This window comes from Durio zibethinus, chromosome 4, assembly GCF_047325235.1.
Source record: "Durio zibethinus cultivar Kanyao isolate XHJ-2024 chromosome 4, ASM4732523v1, whole genome shotgun sequence".
Lineage (NCBI taxonomy): Eukaryota > Viridiplantae > Streptophyta > Magnoliopsida > Malvales > Malvaceae > Durio > Durio zibethinus.
Window position 1 is genome coordinate 11,087,525 of NC_143165.1, and position 25,591 is coordinate 11,113,115.

General features: G+C 28.4%; 1 protein-coding gene across 15 annotated transcripts; it reads left to right on the forward strand.

Moving 5' to 3' along the window:
• Positions 1–4,573: 4,573 nt before the first annotated feature.
• On the forward strand, positions 4,574–25,205 carry LOC111288848 (uncharacterized). 15 transcript variants are annotated; one of them, XM_089759566.1, is made up of 15 exons: positions 5,526–5,703; positions 5,929–6,018; positions 7,888–8,020; positions 8,147–8,206; positions 8,363–8,465; positions 9,111–9,202; positions 11,547–11,620; positions 12,209–14,135; positions 14,534–15,395; positions 15,746–16,000; positions 16,353–16,802; positions 17,803–18,438; positions 21,048–21,665; positions 22,663–23,298; positions 24,869–25,205. In XM_089759566.1, the coding sequence occupies exons 8-15, from the start codon at positions 12,220–12,222 to the stop codon at positions 24,881–24,883; spliced, it is 5,388 nt and encodes a 1,795-aa protein (XP_089615692.1). In that variant the 5' UTR covers positions 5,526–5,703; positions 5,929–6,018; positions 7,888–8,020; positions 8,147–8,206; positions 8,363–8,465; positions 9,111–9,202; positions 11,547–11,620; positions 12,209–12,219; the 3' UTR covers positions 24,884–25,205. The 15 variants fall into 15 exon arrangements, with proteins under 15 accessions (XP_089615686.1, XP_089615684.1, XP_089615692.1 ...); XM_089759567.1 differs by having other exon boundaries at positions 8,363–8,454; XM_089759562.1 differs by having other exon boundaries at positions 5,526–5,625.
• Positions 25,206–25,591: the final 386 nt, after the last annotated feature.

Genomic DNA, 25,591 nt, shown 5'->3' on the forward strand with positions numbered 1-25,591 from the left:
CTCTTTTTAAATTTAATATTTTATAAATCAAACTCTCCCTTATAAAAATATGAATAAAACGCGTCCCTTTTGCCATTACACTTCTTGACAAAGCACCTTCATCTTTTTCTTTTTTATTTCCTAAGAAAGAATATTATTTAGTTGAAATACTTCTTTTCGTTGAGACATGATGAATTTAATTATTTATCTTCTTTTATCTTTCCCCTTTGATAATTTATACTTTACTTTTAATTGAAATATATATTATGTCTTAATAATTTAAGATATATTAAAGTCTATACTTTAGAATAGTTCATAGACTTTATCAAGCTCTCTTTCACTAGGATTTGAATAATAAAAAATAGTAATAATCATAACAAAAGAGAATCCAAAAAAATTACGTGATATTCGACTCTTAAATTATTTAAAAGGGAATTTAAAAATCGGAATCGAATGAGCCAACAAGTTAGTGTCGAAATTAATGCTACACTGTTTAATATTTGAAATTGAGGATGGCATTTCGTTAAAGCTAAAGATCAAATCAACGTGGAAATGTGGATTTCAAGATAAGGGAAAATGTCGGCGGGAGGGGGTGGTCCTCGACGCAGACCAAAGGCAAGCCTGTGCTGGCCTCGCAGGTCGTAATCGGTTGCTGTCTCTCATACGTTTCCTTTTAGTGACGTGAATGACTCGGATACGGGAAAGAAAAAATAATTTTTATTTTTATTTATATAGTTTTATATTATATTTATTTTTATATTTAAATATTTTAAATTTATTTTTATTTTTATAAATATTTAATAGATATGAGTAGTTTTTATTTTTTTAGTCTTTAAAAAATAAAAAATTATTTTTTATTTTTATTTTTAATTTGAATATATAGATAATTTTTAATAAATATCTATTAAGATATTTTTTAATAAAAATATATTTATTCTAATTAATTTAAATAATAATTTAAATTATTTAACAAAAAATTATTTATTAATTATATATAAATATATAAGATATAAATATGAAATAAATGTTATATTATTTTTTTTAAACTTGTTTTCATATTCGTATTTTATAAAAATTTAAAATTATATTTATTTATATTTATATAATATAATATTTGTTTTTATTTTCGTTCAGATGAAAAATTATATTGTTTATTAAATATGAATAAAATTCAGATCCCATGCCTCTTGAAAGCGTCGTTTCAGAAAACCACTGTTTGCGCCGTGGATGATACGGAAAACACCTTTTTTTTTTTTAGAAACAGTGAAAAAGATTCCACCGACAAAGAAACAAACAAAACTTTAACAAACCAGTTAAAGGCACTGTTAAAGCGCACGTGACCTGCATGTGCGGTCAATTTGTTGCTAAATGCATGTGCCATTGCACTTTTATTTACTGGTTAAATAATTTAGTAAAAGAAAAAGATGCCTGGGCCCTTCTCTTGCTGTCTTTCAGAAGGATTTGAATAAGAAAAATGGAAATGACAATGTAGGAAAATTAATAGGTTTTTAATGTTATTTATTTTGACGTTGATTTTAATTTTTAAAATTAATTTATTCATAATTTTTACAAACTTTTGAAATTATATTTCAAAAAATTATTTGATAAATTAATAATGAAAATTTTTAATTTTATAAATTAGATTAAAATAATAATACATATCTTATTTTTTAAATTAAATTTTTTAAATATATAAAAGATATATTATCATTTTAATTTTATTTATAAAATTAAAGAAGTCTTTGGTGAAACTTTTCTCTGTAGTTTCAATTGCTCAGCGAAGTCTCTGATGGTTCAATTTTTTATTCAATTGAAGCAAAGTTGTTGGATCTTGAAACTACAAATTTCTCTGTTATTTCTATCTTTTATTCTGTTGTGTTGCTGCCTTATCCTACTCATATAGCTCTCTCTTCAAACAGTTTTTATTGAAGCAATCAAGCATCGTCTTCTATCATTTTCTCCACATAAATCCTTCCAAGGCAAAAAAGATAACATAAAAAGTTAATATTTTAAAATATATTTTAACAATTATTAACGTAAATAATTGAGAAGAATAATAAAATTCATATCAGTTAGTTTAAAATAAGTTAAAAGTGACATAATGTTTTAAGATAGAATTATAAAACTTTTAAATATAATGAAAGGAAAGAATAAATGTAAAAAAATATTTTTTAACATAAATAATTAAATTGTTACGTAAAATTTAAATTAATTATTATTCATATAAATACTTTTAGGCCAATGACTAAATAATACTTAAAAGTAAAAAAAGACAATGTTAAAAAATTAATGTTTGAAAATAAAAAAATAAAAAAATCATTAATATAAACATATGTGAGAAATAATCTTCAAAAAAAAATTAACACAAACATGTGAGAGAAATAATAAAATGCATATCATTTCTAGTAAAATGAGTTACAATTATTGTAACATCCTAATAAAGAATTATAAAAATTTTAAGTATAATGGAAAGCAAGAGTAAGCGTAAAAAAATATTATTTTGACATAAATAATTCAGTTGGCATCTTAAATTTAAATTAATTAATTTTCTTATAAATATTTTTAGGTCATGGCTAAAAAAATATTTTAAAAGCTAAAAGAAAATATAGCTTTAAAAATTAATATCTAAAAATAAAAAAATTAAAAAAAAAGTTAGCATGAATAGGTGAGAAGAAAAATTAAATTCGCCTCATTTGACGTAAAATAGATTAGAAATGTTGTAACGTGTTAAGAAAGAGCTATGAAAATTTTAAATGTAATAGAAGTTAAGAATAAATATTAAAAGGTAAGAGTAATATTAAATTCATATTAATGGACGCAAAATAAGTTATAAATGCGTGTAACATTAAGAAAATTATGAAACTTTCAAACATAAAGGTAAGAATAAAAGTAAATAGGTGAGAGTAACAATAAAATTTATATCAATTTGTCTAAAATGGATTAGAAGTATCTTAACGCTATCAGAAAAAGTTATAAAAATTTTAAACATAATAGCAAATAAGAATAAGTGAAAGAATATATCATTTTACAGTAAATAATTATATTGACAACTTAAAATTTAAATAATTATTTCTCTTATAAATATTTTTATGCTAGTGGGTAAAAAATACTTTAAAGGCAAAAAAAAAGTCAATTTTAAAATTTAATATTTAAAAATAAAAAATTATTAGCTTAAATATGTCAAATGAATAGTAAGACGTAAAATGGATTGAAAGTGCCTTAACATCTTAAGAAAACAGTTAAGAAAATTGTAAATGTAAAAAAAAAAAGGGATAAAAATAAACATAAAAAGCTAAGAGTAATAATACAAGTGGTATTAATTGAAGTTGAATAGGTTAAAAATGTTGTAACACCTTAAGAAAAACTTATGAAAATTTTAAATCTAATGGAAGACAAAAATAAATACAAACAGGTGAGAATAATAATAAAATTCATATTATTGATATAAAATTGATTAAAAGCGTCGTACCACTTTAAGAAAAAAGCTACTAAAATTCTAAATGCAATTAATGATAAGATCAAACTTAAGATGATATTATTTTAATATAAATAATTAAATTGACATATGTAAAACTTAAATTAATTATTTTTGTAAATATTTTTAGATTAATGACTAAAAAATACTTTAAAGAATGACAAAGAAAGTACAATGTTAAAAAATTAATATTTGAAAATACATTTTTTTTTTAAAATTATGTACATAAACATGTGAGAAGAGTAATAAAATTCATATCATTTGATATAAAATAGTTTAGAAGTATTGTAATATTTTAAGAAAAGTTATAAAAATTTTAAACGTAATAAAATGAAAGAATAAGTGTAAGAAAATATTATTTTATTATAAATAATTAAGTTAGTAATGTAAAATTTAAATTAACATAAACAAATAAAAAATATAATAAAATTAATATCATTTAACGTAAAATAAATTAAAAATATCATAACATTTAATAATGAGTTAAGAAAATTTTAAATATAAATGAAAATAAGAATAAAGTAGGCTACAGAAAATTTAAATTAATTATCTTCCAGAAGATAGATAAGATAGATGGCTTAAAAATACTTTTAAGGATAAAAAACGCAAAAAAGATTGATATTTTAAAACTAAAAATATCGTAAAAAGTATTAACTTAAACAGGCAAGAGGAATAATAAATACATTAACTTAAATAATGTTGCTGCATCTTTTTGGCTTTCTTTGCTTTCTTTTTTTTTTTTTTTTTTTAATGATAAAAAAGTACTGTATTATTCTGTTTCACGCTGTATATATTTTGATTTGCTTTTAGCTCCAAAGAAAGAAAAAAAATAATTTCATGTTTTTACAATTTTATTGTTGTTGATTTTTTTACCCTTTTTTTTTAATTTCTATCTAGGTTGGTCCTTAATTTTCCCTTCCTAATGATCCGTGGAGTTGGTGATGTAAAACGTCCACGTACCTTAATTTAGAAGATCCATTCCTAGTTAGGTAAGCTTAAATAATATATTTTTTAAATTTTTCATAAATTTTTAGTTATTTCAAAGTTCGTTACTTGTTTCTTTCCCTACCGAATTTAAATAAAAACTGCATTTATACTATGCCTTAACTCTAAAACATTATGATATATTCTTAATATATACGCGCATGTACACTGAAGGATTTCTACTATCTGCAGAATTTTCAATTTCCAAGTTGATCCATCAACAATTGTTTCTGTTTGTTACTGTAATGGATTAGAGCAAGTCTTTGATTTTTCCAAACAAATGGGTGAGCTTGAGGTACCTCTTTTCTGTCCATTTCTCCATTTCTTTTACTTATTCTTTTTCCCTGAGACAAAATAAAAAGTATAGCTAAAAGAGTAAATGGATAGAGAATTGAGATGAGGAATTATGCATTTGTGTGAAAAATCTATTTATAACTACTCCTTCTGTTCCTTTTTTTTTTATTTATTTGTGTTATTTCTTTGGGATGTTCCAAATATGTCTTATATTTTTTTAACATTTAAAATTTTTATTTTTTTATATTTTAAAATTACTTTATGTTTTTTTTTTACATTAAAAATTATTAAATTTTAATTTTATAAAAAATTAAAATTTAATATTAAATATATAAAAATCGAAATTTCTTTTAAAAGTCCGTGAAAATCAATACCTGATAAATATTTTGAAATAAGAATAGTATCAATTATTAAATAGTTATTATCTTATAAAAAAAAGTAAAAAGTCTTATTATAATATTTTAATTTTGATAAATTTATGTAAGCAGTGGAGTTTCGCGATATATCAACTAAGATAATCTAAAAAACTACTTTTTTATACGTTAGGATAAATCGATGGAGGAAAAAAAAAGATTTTGAATCATTAAATCTTTCAAGGCATTGAATTTCATCCATGAAAACTAACAAAATAAAGTAGGGTTGAAAGTGATTGTTGAAAAATAATTGAAAAAAGACAAAATAAAGGGGTCAATAATTCATAAGTGCATCAATGATGCCATGTCCCACTAAGGATTTGAACAAGCATAATGATAATAATGATGATAAAAGAGAATCCAAAGAAATTAAAATCTTTGATCAAACTTTTCTCTGTAGTTTCAATCAGTCACAAAGATTTCAAGCACAACGTCTCAATATTTGTGGATACTTGAAGCTCTTTGTTCATTTGAAACAAGGTTGGTTTCTACTTAAGTTTTCTTTGAACTCAAAAGAAAAAAAAATCTGCGTGGATCCTGATAATTCATGTTTCCTAGGTATATTTACCTTGTTTTCTGTGTTTTTGTCTCTACAATGAAAGAAAATAGTGTTGCTGTATAATTTTTTTTGCTTTCATGGCTTTCTTTGCTTTCTATTTTGTTTTATGCTATACCTATTCTGATTTGCTTTTAACTCCAGCAAAAAGAAAAAAACTAATTCAATTTTCTTATAATTTTATTGCTGCTAATCTTTATTACCTTTTTCTTTTAATATCTATTAAGGTTGGTCCTTAATTCTCGTTTCCTAATGATCTCTGGAGCTGGTGATGTAAAAAGTCCACAGTTTAATTTAGAAGATCCATCCCCAATTAGGTATGCTTAAATAATTATTTTTATTTCCATAATTTTTTATATGCTCAAAAGTTGTTTACTTATTTGTTTCCCTGGCATATTAAAAAAAAAACTGCATTTATAAGGAAAAAAGTGAAATAAATAAATTCATTTAAAATTTGATAAAATATTAGATAGATTAATGATAAAAACATATACTATGCCCTTACTCTAACACATGTAACATATATTCTTAATATACGCATGAACACTGAATAATTTCTTCCATCTGCAATATTTTTAATTTCCAAGTTGATCCATCAACAATTTGTTCTCTTTTACTTCTCATTTTCATAGAGCTATATGTTGCTCCGAAAGTTATTAAGATACTTCGCAGCATATCAGCTAAGGTAATCTAAAAATTTACTTCTTTCAAGTGTTAGGATGAATCAATGGAGGAAGAAAAAAAGAGATTTATAATCATTAACCCTTTCTTTTGTTTGTTTGGTCATTAAATATAATTGCATTGCATGGGGCATAATTTGATACAGAATCCAATCCATGAAAACCAACAAAACTGAGTAGGTGAGAAAATTATAGCTGACAAATAATTGAAGAAAGAGAAAAATAAAAGGGATCAATAATTCAGAAGTTTATAACTGATGCCATGTCCCACTAGCAAAAGCTATGAAGACCTGACAATCGTGATAGTGATATGTATGATTTCTTAAAAAATTCATAGTAACACAAATGGTTAAAGGTGTGAACTTAAAAAATATTGCTCCTAAGTGCGTAAAGGCTAGTAGGCTACAAAATTCAAATTTCATAAAATTATTATAGAGTTGATTTTGAATGCAAATAATTTGATATATTGAGAGAGTAGATGTTTATTATTTTAATAATTAGTTTGAATAATTTGTGAGTTTAATTGAGTTATTATATTAATTTAATATATATTTTTATTATTTTAATTAAAAAATTATTTTTTATTTATATATATTAATTTGAATTCAAATTTTGTTTGAAAATAAATAATTGAATTTAAAATTAAACAATTAAATTTATTTTTATTCAATAAATAAATAAATTTAATTTAATTTTTATCTCAAATTAAATTTATATTTAAAAATTAAAATTCATTCCAATTTAAATTAAACTTCGAACATTGAATTTGAAATTGAACTCCAACTATAAATGTTCACCACTAGACTCCATTAATATTATAGCCGTGGTGGCTCCCAGGACCCAAGAAAAGAAAACGATGTTTGGGACACAGTCTTGCTGTCTGTCTTCCTCTTTAAGGATTTGAATAGGGAAAAAAAATTAACACTCCCTCAGTCCTTCTTTTTTTTGTTTTTATATATCTGGAAATTATTTTTTTATCTAAAATTTTTATTTTTATATTTTAAAATTATTTTATTTTTAAATATTAAAAATCATAAAATTTTAATTTTATAAAAACTTTTAAATTTTAATATTAAATATTAAATATATTTAAATTAATTTTTTTAATTTCATAAAAATCAATACCATTTAAATAATTTTAAAAGGAGAAAATAGTAATAATGATAAAAGAGAATCCAAAGAAATTAAGGAGTTTTCGATGAAAGTTTCTGTCGTTACAATTGGCCACACAGATTTCAAGCGGAACTTCCTAATATCTATGGATAATTGAAGTCTTTTTTTTTTTTTAGTCATTTGAAGTAAAGTTGATTTCTTCTTCAATTTTCTTTGAATTCAAAAAAAAAAAAAAAAACTTGTACCAATTTTATCAGTGTCTTTAATAAGTTGTGCGTGGTGGAAATAAAAGCTGCATCTTGGATCTTGAAAATTCATATTTCCTTGTTATATTTATGTTGGGTTTTTCTTCTGTGTTGCTGACCTATCTTAATCATACTACTTTGTCATCAGTCGTCAAACAGTTTCCGTTGAAGCAAAGCATCGTCTTATATCATCCCCACATCTTTGGGCTAGCTACAGTGCCAGACACTTTGTTTCACTTCTGCATTGCTCTTCTATCAATAACTGAACCAAAAAAAATTAGGTACTCGTTTTTGTTTCAATTCTTTCTTTTTTTTTTCATTGGTTCGATCTATATTATTATTATTATTATTTTATTGACATATATATGAAATCCATACATTGGCTGGTCCTTGAATTTCCTTCACAGTTCTATGGAGTTGGTGAAGTAAAAAGTCCTTATAGCTCTTGATGATCCATACCAAGTGAGGTATGCTCCAATAAACCATTTCTATTTTATTCTCCAAAATTGAGAAAATATTTGATAGAATCATCGAAATATATACGATGCCTTTACTCTAACACATGTATGGTATATTCTTAATATATATGCGCATGAACACTGAAGAATTTCTACCATCTACAGAATTTTCAATTTCCAAGTTGATCCATCAACAATTGTTTCTGTTTGTTACTGCAATGGATTAGAACAAGTCTTTGATTTTCCCAAAGAAATGGGTGAGCTTGAGGTACCTCTTCTCTTTCCATTTCTCCATTTTTTTAACTTTTTTTTTTCCTATCAGACCAAATAGTTAAAAGCGTAAATGGTTAGAGAGTTGAGATAGGGAATTCTGCATCTGTGTGAATAATCTATTTACAACTATCAATTATCAAATAATTGGTACCTTATAAAAGAATAAAAAATCTTATTATAAGCCCTTTTCTAGTTGTCATACACTGAGGATTTGAACAAGGAAAATGGTAATAATGATGATAAAAGAGAATCAAAAGAAATTAAACGAGTTTTGATCAAACTTTTCTTTGTAGGTTCAATCGGTCTCAAAGATTTCCAGCACAACTTATCAATAATTGTAGATACTTGAAACTCTTTGTTCATTTGAAATAAAGTTGGTTTCCGCTTCAGTTTTCTTTGAACTAAAAAAAATCTGCGTATAATTTATCTTTTTTTCTGTGTTTTTCTCTCCGCAATGAAAGAAAATAGTGTTGCTGTATAATTTTTTTTGCTTTCTTTTCTTTCTATTTTCTATTTTGTTTTATGCTATACCTATTCTGATTTGCTTTTAACTCCAGAAAAAGGAAAAAAACTAATTCAATTTTCTTATAATTTTATTGCTGCTAATCTTTATTACCTTTTTCTTTTAATTTCTGTTTAGGTTGGTTCTTAATTCTCCTTTCCTAATGATCTCTGGAGTTGGTGATGTAAAAAGTCCACACAGTTTAATTTAGAAGATCCATCCCTAATTAGGTATGCTTAAATAATTATTTTTATTTCCATAATTTTTTATATGCTCAAAAGTTGTTTACTTATTTGTTTCCCTGGCATATTAAAAAAAAAAAACTGCATTCATAAGGACAAAAAATGAAATAAATAGATTCATTTAAAATTTGATAGAATATTAGATAGATTAATGATAAAAATATACCCTTACTCTAATACATGTAACATATATTCTTAATATATGCATGAACACTGAATACTTTCTTCCATCTGCAGAATTTTTATTTCCAAATTGATCCATCAACCATTTGTTCTCTTTTATTTTCATTTTCATGGAGCGATATATTGCTCCCAAAGTAATTAAGATACTTCGCAGCATATCAGCTAATATAATCTAAAAATTTACTTCTTTCAAGTGGTAGGATGAATCAATGGAGGAAAAAAAAAAAAAAACCAAGAGATTTAGAATCATTAACCCTTTCTTTTGTTTGTTTGGTCATTAAATCTAATTGCATTGCATGGGGCATAATTTGATACAGAATCCAATTCCATGAAAACCAACAAAACTGAGTAAGTGAGAAAATTATTGTTGAAAAATAAATTTAATCCATGAAAACCAACAAAACCGAGTAGGTGACAATCATTGCTGAAAAATAATCGAAAAAGGAGAAAAATAAAGGGATCAATAATTCAAAAGTGAGCTTGAGGTTCCTCTTTTCTCTCCGATTCTCGATTCTTTTACTTATTCTTCTTTCCTGAGACAAAATAAAAAGTATAGCTAAAAGAGTAAATGGTTAGAGAGTCGAGAACTTGAAATGACGAATTACGCATTTGTGCGAAAAATCTATTTATAACTACTCATTCCGTTCCTTTTATTTTTTGTTATTTTTTTGGGATGTTACATATATATCCTATTCCTTTTTTTAAAATCTAAAATTCTTATTTAATTTTTTATATTTTAAATTATTTTTAATTTTTTTAACATAAAAAATTACGAAATTTTAATTTTATACAAAATTAAAATCAAGGTTTTTTTTTTAAATTTCGTGAAAATTAATATATGAGAAATATTTTTAAATGAAAGTAATATCAATTATCAAATAATTATTGCCTTAAAAAAATAAAAATTCTTATTATAAGATTTTAATTTCGATAAATTTGTGTAAGCTGTGGAATTTCCCAGTATATCAGCAAATGATGATATGCAAAACTATTTCTTTCATACGTTAGGATAAATCAACGGAGGAAATAAACAAGATTTTGAATCATTAAATCTTTCAACGCATCGAATTTAATCCATGAAAACCAACAAAACAAAGTCGGTGAGAAAGTGATTGTTGAAAAATAATTGTGAAAAGACAAAATAATTCAAAAGTGCATCAATGATGCCATGTCCCACTACCATCAATAGATCAGTTTTCTTCAAGGAAAAAAAAAAAAAATTGACCGAGCACAAAAAAGAAAAGTAAACGTGTGACTTGAAGGCATTGCGCACCCGACTCCCAACAAAAGGAAAAGATGCTTGGGCCCTTGTCTAGCTGTCTTCCACTAAGGATTTGAGCAAGTAAAATGATAATAACGGTGATAAAAGAGAATCCAAAGAAATTAAACAAGTCTTTGATCAAACTTTTCTCTGTAGTTTCAATCAGTCACGAAAATTTCAAGCACAACTTCTCAATATTTGTAAATACTGGAAACTCTTTTGTTCATTTCAAATAAGGTTGGTTTCTACTTAAGTTTTCCTTGAACTCAAAAAAAAAAAAAAAAAAAAGAACTGCGTGGATAGAAATAAAAAGCTCGATCTTGAATCCTGAAAATTCATATGTCCGCGGTATATTTGTCTCTTTTTTTTTTTTTCTTGTGTTTTTCTCTCTACAATAAAAGAAGCAAAAATGGTATTGCTGTATAATTTTTTGGTTTCTTTGAGTTCTATTTTTTATTTTATTTCATACTATATCTATTCTGATTTGCGATTAACTTCAAAAAAAGAAAAAAATAATTCAATGTTCTTATAATCTTATTGTTACTAATCTTTATTTCCTTTTTCTTTTAATTTCTATTAAGGTTGATGATGTAAAAAATTCTCAGCTTAATTTAGAATGTCCATCCCCAATTTGGCATGCTTGAATAATTATTTTTATTTCCATAATTTTTTATATGCTCAAAAGTTGTTTACTTGTTTGTTTCCCTACCTTATTTAAATAAAAGACTGCATTTATAAGGAAAAAAAATGAAATAAATGGATTTATTTAAAAATTGAGAAAATATTAGATAGATTAATGATCAAAATATATACTACCTTTACTCTTAACACATGTAACATATATTCTTAATATACGCATGAACACTGAATAATTTCTTCCATTTGCAGAATTTTCAATTTCCAAGTTGATCCATCAACAATTTTTCTCTTCTACTTCACAATTGGCTCTCAAAGTAATTAAGGTACTTTGCAAACATTCACAATTGCTTTTGTCTCTCTAGCTGTTTATGTTAGGCCAAAAGGCTTCAATCTAATCACGTCAGCGGAGGCGAAATCAAATAATTAATCAAACACAAAAAGATAATAATTTAACGTGATTTGGTCCAATCGATCTACGTTCACGGATAAGAAATAAAATTCACTAGTTGTAAAGAATTAAAAACATACATCATAACATATCAATCACTCAACAATCAATACTCATACATTCTTTCAATCTTCTCTAATTTTATGAAGTATTCTAAACTCAAATAAACATATACTTGCACATTTTCAATACAATTAAACACATATTTATATGTATCCATGCATCATATCTATGCGGACCTTCTGAATTTCCTTTAATCCACTCACAAACAAACATACACACTCATAAGATGTGGAGTCTCAATACTCCTATAAGGTGTATATCCCACAAAACCTTACAACCGTATTTTTATTTTTATTTTTATTTTGAGCTTGCTATTTTGTGTGTGGGTCTTGCATGTGTGTGTTGATTTTACCAACAGTTTATATGTTTACTAATCATTAAAGTTGTTTTTCAATCTCAGATCATCAAAGAATGGCTGCTGAATTTGCTGCCTCTGGTGCTGCCAATGCTGTAGGAAACCTCGCAACAGAATATGCATCACCTTATGTTGGTTACTTTTTTCGATTTGGGAAAATTGTTGAAGAATTCAAGAATAGGAGAAAAGAACTTGAATTGAAAAGTGATCGGGTAAAAAATGATGTCGAAGAGGCTAGAAGGCAAAATGAGGTAATTGAGAAGGATGTCCAAGACTGGCAACAAAGGGCAGAGACAGAACTGAAAGAAACCCAGAGTTTGGAAGCTGAAATAGAACGTAAGAAGTGTTTCAATTGGTGTCCAAGTTGGGGTTGGCGATACTGCTTAAGTAAGAAAGTGGCAAAGAAGACGATTTCTATCAATAAACTTCTTGAGAGTTGTAACTTTCCAAGGGTGGGCCACCTTGCTCCTCTTCAGGGGATAGAATTCTTCCCCTCTAAAGATTTCATGCCTAATGAGTCTTCAAAGTTTACTTTCAATGAGATCATCAAGGCTCTAAATACCGATGGTGTGAACATGATTGGATTGTATGGAATGCCAGGGGTGGGCAAAACAACTTTGGCAAAAGAAGTTGGGAAGCATGCTAAAGAGCAAAATCTCTTTCACAAAGTTGTGATGGCTACAATGTCCCAAACGCCAAACATCAACAAAATTCAAGATAAATTTGCAGAATTATTAGGTTTGAAATTTAAAGCAAGCACGGAAGAAGGAAAAGCAGAAGAGTTACGGCTGAGATTGCTAGGCGTGAACAAGATCCTCATAATTATTGATGATGTTTGGGATGATTTTAAATTGCGGACTATAGGTATTCCATTCGGTGTTGAACACGAGGGTTGCAAAATTCTTCTGACTACACGTGATCCACAAGTCTGTGTTCGAATGGATTGTCAACAGATATTTAAACTCAACATCTTATCCAAATGTGAAGCATGGGCTCTGTTCAAAGATACTGCTCGTCTAAAAGATGTTTCTTCGAGATTGAATGATGTAGCCAAGGAGGTTGCTAGTGAATGCAAGGGTTTGCCTCTTGCAATTGTAACAATCGGAAAAGCTTTAAAAGGTGCAAATCTAGATGGGTGGCAAGCAGCAAATAAGCGACTCAAGGACTCAAGACATTTAGACAATGAAGAGGTTTCTCAAGACATCTACAACTGCCTTAAGCTGAGTTATGATTATTTGAAGGGAGATAATATTCGAACATGTTTCTTGCTGTGTTCCCTTTTTCCAGAAGATTGGGATATTGAGATTGAGGAGTTGATTATGTTTGCAATTGGTTATGGATTATTTTCTAATATTAACTTAATTGAAGACTTGCGGAGAGAAATTCGTGAAGCACTAAGAAAACTCCAAGATTCTGGTTTGTTACTGAGAAATGATGATGATGAAAGATATGTAAGAATGCATGACGTGGTTCGTGATTTTGCTCATTGGATTACATCTACAGGGAAAAATATATTCATGGTAAAAGAGGGGTTGATGGAATGGCCTCTAAGAGAAAGTTGTGGATCTCATACAGCAATCTCCTTTTGGAACAGCAACATAAATATTTTTCCTGAAAAATTAAAATTTCCAAAACTCAAAATTTTGATTTTTACAGGAAAGATTTTAGTGAAAGATCCAATTGCATTTGTTGAAGGAATGAAAGCCCTCCAAGTTTTGCATCTCAAAAATGTCATTTTCTCAATAGAAGTACTTAAATTGATAACAAATCTTCGAACTCTGTGCCTTGTAGAATGCGAGTTGGAGAATATCTCATCATTGGCAAATATGAAAAACCTTGAGATTCTTGCCTTTTCTGATACTAATATTTATGAGGTACCTGAAGAATTAGTGGCACTGCGTAAATTGAAATCGCTACATTTTTCTCACTCTAGAGGCAAAAAGTTAAATTTTCCCCCTACTTTGCTATCAAGGTAATAGTAGATGTCAATTATTTTTTTATCATATTGCACAAAATTAAGTATTTCTTTTTATGTTATTTATTTTTCTTTTATTTACTTTATTAAGTAATTTAATTTTAGACTATGGGAAACATATCTACCTTAAGCTTTTGTAGCTTCTGTTCACTCCCGTTATTATGAAGCATTCAGAGCTGTAGTCCTTCCCATTAAAAAAAATGCTACTATATAACATGATTGTCATGAATTACAAAACAGTAAAAAAATGCTCAAACGTTTTTTTATAAGAAAAGGTGCTGAAGAATCATGCTATATTTGCTGAGATAATTAAAATTAATATATGTTTACTTCTATTTTTATGATTCACTTGAAGTGTTTGATAATAGTTTTTTGTATTTGTGTGTAACAAACAGGTTGACATCGCTCCGAGAGCTACACGTGACATGTGAAAACAATGTTAACTTACTGGAGTTGAATTCATTGTCTCGTTTGACTGGGCTGTCACTGAGAGTTTCTACAGCTCAATGTTTTCCAGAAAACCTTGTGTTCCCTAAACTACAAAGCTACAATATAGCTGTAAATGAAGATCTTCGATTTATGCAGGAGCTTAACTCTAGAACCTTGGAAATTACTGAATTCTCATCTTCATTAAGTGCATTCGAGAAGTTGCTTTGCAGTGTGGAAAAGTTGGCTTTGAAGAATGTTATGGGACACAAAAATATTGTCCCAAACATAGATCCAAAGTGCGTAGGTGAATTAACTTCTCTTTGGCTTCAAAAGTGCGATGATATGGAATGCTTGGTGGACACAACAGGAGAGAAGGGACCAACTGCATTCTCTAATTTGGTGAAATTAAGAATGATGGAAATGGCTTGTTTGAAAGAGTTGTGCCATGGTCCGCCTCCGATTAGCTTCTTACAAAAGTTAAAAGATGTGACCATTGAATATTGTACGAGGTTGAAAGTGGTATTTGAAATGGATGGTCTTCTTGAAAAGGAAGAAATTAGTCAGACGCTGCTACTCTCAAATTTAACAAGCTTGAATCTATCGTCTTTACCAGAATTGGAGAGTATATGGAAATCACAATCAACCCATCAATATCATGCAAGCCTCCGAAGTCTGAAGGTTGTAAACATTTCGTGGTGTGATGAATTGAAAGCGATCTTCCCGCCTTGCCTTGCTCAAAGTTTGTTGCATCTACAAGAACTTGAAATATTTGAGTGCGATAGATTAGAACAAGTCTTTGATTTTCCCCAAGAAGTGGGAGAGCTTGAGGTATCTGTTTTCTCTCCATTTTTCCTTTAATGGATAATGAGAAATTGCTAAACTTTATATATTGCTCATATAATTAACTTCTATTGAAGATTAGAAGAGATAAAGTTTAATTAAATTATATTAGTAACTAATCTAAATGTATATTTATTACATGACTTGCAAGTTGAGAAAACTAACACTATATATCTTTTTTTTTTCTCTTTATTAGTACACTTTATAAAATCATTGTATTTTCTCTTTTTTTTTATTCTTTATTAAATTATATATTATTCAATAACTACTATTATTGCCTTTGTATGTAATGTTTTTTCTATATTTATTTACCTTTTCAATCAATGAATTCATGTCAGGCACGACCACTCTCTAATTTAACTTCTTTGGAGCTAGAGTCATTACCAGAACTACAGTGGATATGGAAAGGGCCCACCCATCTTGTTAACCTCCAAAGTCTTAAGACTATGACAATATGGGACTGTGCGAAATTGGCATATCTCTTTCCGACTCCCCTTGCTCAAAGTTTGGTGCATCTACAGGAACTTGAAATATCTGGGTGCCATAGATTAGAACAAGTCTTTGATTTTCCCCAAGAAGTGGGAGAGCTTGAGGTATCTGTTTTCTCTCCATTTTTCCTATAATGGATAATGAGAAATCGCTAAACTTTATATATTGCTCATATAATTAACCTCTATTGAAGATTAGAAGAGACGAAGTTTAATTAAATTATATTAGTAACTAATCTAAATGTATATTTATTACATGACTTGCAAGTTGAGAAAACTAACACTATATATCTTTTTTTGTTCTCTTTATTAGTACACTTTATAAAATCAATGTATTTTTTCTCTTTTTTTTTATTCTTTATTAAATTATATATTATTCAATAACTACTATTATTGCCTTTGTATGTAATGTTTTTTCTATATTTATTTACCTTTTCAATCAATGAATTCATGTCAGGCACGACCACTCTCTAATTTAACTTCTTTGGAGCTAAAGTCATTACCAGAACTACAGTGGATATGGAAAGGGCCCACCCATCTTGTTAACCTCCAAAGTCTTAAGACTATGAAAGTATGGAATTGTGCGAAACTGGCATATCTCTTTCTGACTCCCCTTGCTCAAAGTTTGGTGCATTTAGAAGAACTCGACATAAAAGATTGCGGCTCTTTGGAACATGTAATCTTCGGAGAAGCAGAAAATGAGGTCTTCAATATGACAAAGGATAAGGGTGGACTTCCACCACAAGCCATTGTGCTACAGAGATTGCAAATTTTAAGACTTAAAAATTTAGAGAAGTTGAGTAGTTTTTGTCCAGGAAATTTTATTATGTCATTATCTTTGAAGGAGTTCGAAGTTTGCAATTGTCCCCAATTAACTGAGTTTAAGACGTTGCAGGCCCATTTAAAGGTACGTACTTCTCTTATACTATATTTTTGTTTTAATTTTGTTTATTTTGGTAATAATTAATTGAATTATTTATCTTATAACACAAACGTCAAAATTTAGTACATTCACATCTACATGTAAAAGTATTATATATAATTGGCTTCTGTTGATGTTTAAAAGAAAAAAGTTTAATTCAATGTATATTTATTACATGGCTTGCAGGTTGAGAAAACGAATACTGTATCTTTTTTTCTCTTTATTAACACACATTATAAAATCTTTGTATTTTTTTCTCTTTTTTTATTCTTTATATAATAAAATATTATTTAATAACAAGTAGTATTGAATTTATAAAGCTCTTAAATCGTACAATTTGACAAACGGTAAAAAGGGAAAATTAAAAATTAAAAATAAAAAAAGGAAACAGGAAGGAGAAAGAGAAAGAAAAGGAAAAAAAAGAAAATGTAGGAAGAGAAAGAAAAAGAAGGAAAAAAAAGAAAAGAAAAGAAAAAAAAAGGGAAAATGAAATTATTTAAAAAGTTTATAATTTTATAATCTATTGTATTAAAAATTAAATTAATAAAATTAATTATATTGATTATTTTCCTACATAATTTTAATCTTGTTTATAAATTTATTTTATTTTACTTTTACACACACCATTAATTACATTGTAATTGCATTCAATTTATATTCGTATAAAATATTTATGGATAAAAAATATATAAAAATATATTTTATTGTAGCGTCTTACCATACCTGTGTCCTCCTTTTATAATTGTTGTGTTGTCGTGTCCATGTCATGTTTTAACTATATTATTTGTCATTATTCATGCTTTCTAGATTCTAGTTATACTCAACTTAATTTGGATTGTTTAAATTTCTACGATAATGAATTTTTAATGAAAAGCCAGAGATAAAATTGTTCTTTTAACTCAAATCTTTCTTTTTCTAATAAAAGAAATCCAATTATATGTTTCTAATTCTGCTAATAGTTTCCATTATATTGTGAATTTATCAGGATGTCCCATCATATGGTTTCAAGGAATTGTTATGCAATGTCGAAAAACTTGCCATGGATGGAATCATGTATCACAATTTGAAACATCTCTTCTCACCATCACTTGTTCAAAGCTTGGGGATGCTAGAACAACTCACGATAGAATGCTGCGATGAACTGGAACACATTGCCACTGAGTTGGAAATTGATAATAATGTAGAATCAGACAGTGGCCTTCTCCATCATCCGCCCTTGCCAAAATTGACATCTCTTGAAATAGATGGGCATATTAGGTCCTTACAAAAGTTAAAAGATTTGACCATTAAGAATTGTAAGCGGTTGAAAGTGGTATTTGAAATGGATGGGCTTCTTGAAAAGGAAGAAATTAGTCAGACACCGCTACTCTCAAATTTAACAAGTTTGGATCTAGCTTTTTTACCGGAATTGGAGAGTATATGGAAATCACAATCAACCCATCAATATCATGCAAGCCTCCGAAGTCTGAAGGTTGTAAAAATTTGGAGGTGTGATGAATTGAAAGCGATCTTCCCGCCTTGCCTTGCTCAAAGTTTGTTGCATCTACAAGAACTCTCTATATGTGCCTGTGAGGGATTAGAGCAAATCATTGATTTTCCCCATGAAATGGGTGAGCTTGAGGTACTTGTTCTCTCTCCATTTCTCCTTTAATGAATAATTAGAAATTACTAAACTTTATATATTGATCATATAATTAACCTCTGTTGAAGTTTAAAAGAAATAAAGTTTAATTAAATTATATTAGTAAATAAATTAAATTTATACTGATTACATGGCTTGCAAGTTGAGAAGGCTAACACTATATACCTTTTTTCTCTTTATTAACACAATTTATAAAATATTTGTATTTTTTTCTCTTTTTTTGTTCTTTATGTTGGGATTTGTCTTGAATCTCAGAATCCCACATCGAAAGTTAAGTAAGTTTGAATTTGTCTTGTATCCCACATCGGGAGTTTAGTAAAGGTATAAAGGGTTTCACCCCTATAAATAAGATGTTTTGGTTTTAGTTTAGTAACCTCAGAGAGTTAGACACCAAGAGAATAGCTAAGTGAGTAGGCTATTAAAGGGTGTAATTGGGTTTTGGGTTAAGTTTTGAGTAAGGAGTTTTAGGAGACTTTTCTCATTCTAAAAGTCTCACAATTGTAAAGATTTATTTGATAGTGGATTAGATTTGGAGTAGGCCATTTTGAGTTGGGCTGAACCAAATATATTTGTGTTTTCTTATTCTTGATTTGAGCTTGTTATTTTGTGTGTGGTTGCTGCGCGTGGGTATTGTTGTTTTTCCCAACAAGTGGTATCAGAGCGAGGTTCGAGGTTCGTGGGTCCAAGAGATCGTGAAGCAGTGTTTGAAGATGTCTGAAGAAGGTATGTCTGGTATGTCTATGTCTAAGTTTGAGATTCCGTTATTTGATGGAAAGAGTAATTTTATGTTATGGCAAAGTACGATTCAAGATCTGTTAGTACAACAAGGATTGGATCAGGCATTGGAGAGTAGTAAGCCTGAAGGAATGTCTGATGCTAATTGGAATAGGATTCAGAAGAAGGCTGTTAGTACTATTAGATTGGCGTTAGCTCCAGAAGTAAAGTACAGTGTGTTGACTGAGAGTACTCCGAAGAGTTTGTGGGATAAGCTTGAAGGTATTTATGCTTCGAAGTCATTGACTAATAGATTATGTTTGAAGATGGATCTGTATTCTCTGAAGATGGAAGAAAGTATGAGTCTTCATAATCACCTGAATGAATTTAATAAATTGGTTTCTCAATTGCTAGCGATTTCTGTTGATGAGTTAAAAGATGAAGAGAAAGCTTTAATTTTGCTGTCATCTTTGCCCAAGTCTTATAGGCCTTTAGTTCAGACTGTGTTGGTAGGTAGGTCTACTTTGAAGTTGGATGATGTGACTGCCCTGTTGCATGAGAATGAAAGGTTTATGGGAGCTCAGAACTCATCACCTGGGGGGAGTACACTAGCTGTAGAGGGTTTTGATCGAGGGAGGACTCAAAAGAGGATTGATGGATCAAGATGGAGATCTAAGTCAAGAGACAGAGATTACAGTGATGTAGAATGTTATTATTGTGGTAAGAAGGGACATATCCAAGTGCGCTGCAGGAAGCTGAGAAGGGATATGGCTGCTTTCAAAAGGGCGAATGATGAGAAAAAATCAGATGAAGAAAAGAGTGATACTGCTGCTATTTTGTCTGATGATGATGATGTTGTTTTGACAACTTGTGTGGATGAGACCCAGACTTTGAAAAGTGACAAAGGTTGGGTTTTAGATTCAGCTGCTACAGTTCATGTTTGCAATGATAGGAGCTGCTTTGTGGAGTTGAATGAGAATGAAAAGTATGGGGATATTGTGGTTGCTAACAAAGAAAATGTGCAGATTCAAGGCATTGGGAGTGTTCGCCTTAAATCTCACAATGGTGTTATTAGGACACTTCGTCATGTAAGGTATGTACCAAATTGTCACTACAATTTGATTGCTTTGGGTGAGTTAGCTTCTCGAGGGTACACATATTATGGTAGTAATGATTGGTTGAAAGTGTACAAGAATGGTAGTGTGATTCTACAAGGGAATAGGGTCAATCACTTGTACATGTTTGATGGAGGCTCAGTTGTTGGAATGCCTGTGATGAAAGAAAAGAAGAAAGGTAAGCATGTTAGCTTTGCAGATACTGTTGAAGTGTTTGGAGATTCAAGTCAAGGGAGGATTTGTTGGGATTTGCCTTGAATCTCAGAATCCCACATCGAAAGTTAAGTAAGTTTGAATTTGTCTTGTATCCCACATCGGGAGTTTAGTAAAGGTATAAAGGGTTTCACCCCTATAAATAAGATGTTTTGGTTTTAGTTTAGTAACCTCAGAGAGTTAGACACCAAGAGAATAGCTAAGTGAGTAGGCTATTAAAGGGTGTAATTGGGTTTTGGGTTAAGTTTTGAGTAAGGAGTTTTAGGAGACTTTTCTCATTCTAAAAGTCTCACAATTGTAAAGATTTATTTGATAGTGGATTAGATTTGGAGTAGGCCATTTTGAGTTGGGCTGAACCAAATATATTTGTGTTTTCTTATTCTTGATTTGAGCTTGTTATTTTGTGTGTGGTTGCTGCGCGTGGGTATTGTTGTTTTTCCCAACACTTTATGTAAAAATATATTATTCAATAACTACTATTATTGCCTTTGTACGTAATGCTTTTTCTATATTTATTTACCTTTTCAATCAATGAATTCATGTCAGGTACGACCACTCTCTAATTTAACTTCTTTGGAGCTAACCTCATTACCAGAATTGAAGTGGATATGGAAAGGGCCCACCCATCTTGTTAACCTCCAAAGTCTTAAGACTATGAGAATATGGGAATGTGCGAAACTGGCATATCTCTTTTCGACTCCCCTTGCTCAAAGTTTGGAGCATCTAGAAGAACTCGAAATAAAAGATTGCGGCTTTTTGGAACATGTAATCTTCGGAGAAGCAGAAAATGAGGATCAAATAGTTTCAAACGTGGATGGCTATCCTTTCCGCTGGCCTAAGTTGAGAACTCTCAAGATAATTAATTGCGGAAGATTGAATTATGTGTTTCCAATCACTTTGGCTCAAGGACTTCCTTATTTGGAATCTGTTGAGATAACTGATTGTTCTCAACTAAAGCAGGTCTTCAATATGACAAAGGACAAGGGTGGACGTCCACTACAAGACATTGTGCTACAGAGATTGCAATTTTTAAGGCTTAAAAATTTAGAGAAGTTGAGTAGTTTTTGTCCAGAAAATTTTGTCATGTCATTATCTTTGAAGATGTTCGAAGTTTTCAGTTGTCCCCAATTAACTGAGTTTAAGACGTTGCAGGCCAATTTAAAGGTACTTCTCTTATACTATAATTTTGTTTTAATTTTGTTTATTTTGGTAATAATTAATTGAATTATTTATCTTATAACACAAACATCAAAATTCAGTACATTCACATTTAAATGTAAAAGTATTATATAGTATTATATATAATTAGCTTCTGTTGATGTTTAAAAGAAAAAAGGTTGATTAAATGTATACTTATTACATGGTTTGCAAGTTGAGAAAAACTAGCACTACATATTTTTTTCTCTCTATTAACACACTTTATAAAATCTTTGTATTTTTTTCTCTTTTTAATTCTGTACATAATAAAAATATTATTCAATAATTACTATTATTGAATTTATAAAGATTATAAATCGTATGATTTGGGGAAGGGAAAAAGGGGAAAATGAAAGAAAAACAAAGAAGAAACGGGATGAAAAAGAGAGAGAAGAAAATGTAGGAAGAAAAAGAAAAAGAAGGAAAAAAAAAAGAAAAGAAAAGAAAAAAAGGAAAAATGAAACTATTTAAAAAGTTTAAAATTTTATAATTTATTAGTATTAAAAATTAAATTAAAAAAATTATAATTATATTGATTATTTTTTCCTATATAATTTTAATCTTGTTTATAAATTTATTTTATTTTACTTTTACACATACCATTAATTATTTTATAGTTGTGTTCAATTTATATTCGTATAAAAAATTTATGTATAAAAAATATATAAAAATTTATTTTATTATCATGTTTTACAATACCCGTGTTTTCCATTTTAAAAATTGTTTAATTGTCATATCCATGTCGTATCATACTTTAATTATTTGTCACTATCCATGCTTTCTAAGCATTAGTTATATTCAGCTTAGTTTGAATTATTTAAATTTCTACAGTAACAAACTTTTAGTGAAAAGCGAGGAATAAAAATATTCTTTTAACTCAAATCTTTCTCTTTCCTAATAAAAGAAATCTAATTATATGTTTCTAATGTTGCTGCTACTTTTCATTATATTGTGAATTTATCAGGATGTCAGAATACTTGCCATGGATGGAATCATGTATCACAAAAATCTCATTCCAAGCGTAGATCCACAGGGACTAAATGAATTAACTTTTCTTACACTTAGAGATGATAAAGAGCTGGAATGCTTGATTGATACAGCAGATCAAGGCCATGTCTCAACCGTTCCACTGCTGCCAAATTTAACAAGTTTGAAGCTAAAGTCATTACCAGAACTGAAGTGGATATGGAAAGGGCCAACCCATCATGTCTGCTTCCAAAGCCTCAAGGTTGCAGTAATTAGTCGCTGCAATAAATTGAAATATCTCTTCTCACCATCACTTGTTCAAAGCTTGGTGATGCTAGAACAACTCAAGATAGAATACTGCGATGAACTGGAACACATTGCCACAGAGTTGGAAATTGATGATAATATAGAATCAGACAGTGGCCTTCTCCATCCTCCGCCCTTGCCAAAATTGACATCTCTTGAAATACATGGTTGTCCAAGACTACAATATGTCTTCAATGTGGCAAAAGAAAATAATGGAGTTGATAATGCCATTCTGCCACCATCATTGGAGAAGTTAACCATAGTGGTTTGTCCTCGATTTGCAAAGTTCATTATTCAACAAGCAGTCCACAAAGGGCTTCAACTAAAGGTAATTTTGTACTCCTTTCCTTACATTATGCTTTGAGATTTTACCTTTGGCCCAAATCTTTTCTATACTCATAAAATAATCAATGTTTTGAATCTCTTTTCAAAAATGGGTTCTTATGTAAGTTTTATATTAGAAAAATTAAAATAAAGCATTCAAGACTTATGTTGAACTCTCATCTTTAACAATATTTTATGTTCAACTCATTCAAGTCTGAGTTAAACTTGTTTGTTATTTAAAAAAAAAAAAAAACCTTGTTAAGTAATGGTAAAATAATAAAATAAGCTCTCTAACCATATTGTAATCAAAATTTCACTTAAGCCCTTACAATATTATTGTGTGTAATTTAGCCATCCTACTATTTTAATTTAATGAAATCCAATTTGGATGGGAATTCAAACTGCTGGCATGCATACATATAGGCAAACTTTGATGACATGGCACTTGTAGAGAACATTTAGATAACATTTCAATTGCTTAATAAATAAATAGAATTTGAAAATCAATTAAACATATTTAATTTGTACATTATAATAAAATCTTGAGAATGGTATTTGTTTTACATATATACTAGCTTTTTTAACCGTGTTATTATTTTCATAATTTAAATTTATTTTTTAATTAACTTTAATTTTTTATATTTCCTTAATAAAAGAATATTTAAACTTTTATTAATCAACTATATATAATCATACATTTATAAATTTTAAGATACGATTAAATGATAGCATTCACATATTGTTGTTTTAAGTTTAATTTTTTACCAAATTTCAAAAATCCTTTCTTTTTTATCAAAAAATTAATTTTTTTATTTATTTGCTAAACACCAAAAATTTTGTTACTAATTATTTATTTTTTGATAAAAAAAGCAAGGGTCAGTCTTTTAATAGTCAAAATTAATAATTTTTTGTGATAATGTTAATATGGATATAAAAAAAATCATTTTATTAAATTGTAAAAGACATTTATATTAATAGAATATTCATAAACTATTAAATCTTATAAACCCAAGCCAAAAATAAAACATCAAATAATAATAATTTCTTTTTTATATATATATATATATATTTGATTGAACAATAATGCATATATAATTATTAATTTGTTCATAGCCATCGGAAAGATCAAATACCTCTATATATGACTTTGGGAGAAACAAGGATAATGTTACCAAAGGAAGTGAAAATTTCAGGAGAAACTTGTTAGCTAAACAGGTAAATATGGCTTTTTTCCATGTCTAGTGGTGGATTTACATGGCATTGTGGGGTGTACATTGAAAATCAAAAAAATTTAAAGAAAAATTTTGTGTTGCATACCCTCAAAATCATTTTTTGGACACTCCTAAAAATTAGAAAATAAGAAATTTTAAAAGAAAATTTTCCATAAACATTCAAAATTTTCTTTTAAACACTATTTTCATGGATAATATTGATAAATCTATCGTCAGTATTTTATATATTATAAGTGAACACTTCCCAACAAAAATCTTGAATCTGCCTCTGTCCATGTAGTTATGATTTCCTTAATCAAGTTTCTTGTTTAAATTCTTATTCATTCTTTGCCTCAATGATAGGTGGTTGATACTTGATTATGCTTATCATCGTTTGAGCTTTCTGTTTTATGGCGTCGTCGACTGGTTGGATCTCTATTTTTTCAGTTTTACTTTGCAGTGAAGAACTAGTTTACTCTACAATTTCATAGCATTTGCATGTTTGATATTGTGAATAAAGTCATGTTTAGCCATTCATGTAAGACAAATTTCATGTATTTTTTTCTTTGGACTCGAACTCAAGCTTACATGTCTCATAAATCCTCTTCTCATCGCTTGGCCAAGACATTGTTGGCAAAATTCATGTACTCTAAAGAAAGATGGTTTTTTGTGTTCAATTTGGTTTGCTGGTTCTTTATTAGTTCCTTATAGCAGCTTGTATGGATGAGCAGTATGTATTTATGTCTACTTGCATGTCATAGATGGTTCTCCATGCTTGTTTTTATTGTGGTGATTTAATAATTAATTCAATAATATGTTATTTATACACTATGTTATATGAACTCGTGCGATAAGACATCAAACATGAATAAATTTTGTTTTGACAATTTTTTATATTAATTTTGAAAATCAAAGTATCCTATACATATGAACAGTAAAGTGTTCAAAAAATATCAAGACCCATACGGAGCCAAATTGAATTGGAAGTTAATTATCCCACAAACTTACATACAATATACTTTGTGGAGATTATTTGTTGTGGTAAAATTTGTAGAAGCAGCCCCAACAATAATACCAAAAGATACC

Bases quoted from the DNA above. Each gene is read 5' to 3' on its own strand.
- LOC111288848 (XM_089759560.1), top strand. From the start codon at position 12,220: ATGGCTGCTGAATTTGCTGCCTCTGGTGCTGCCAATGCTGTAGGAAAC. The intron at 14,136-14,533 runs GTAATAGTAGAT...TGTAACAAACAG, and splicing joins CCCCCTACTTTGCTATCAAG to GTTGACATCGCTCCGAGAGC. The intron at 15,396-15,745 runs GTATCTGTTTTC...AATTCATGTCAG, and splicing joins AAGAAGTGGGAGAGCTTGAG to GCACGACCACTCTCTAATTT.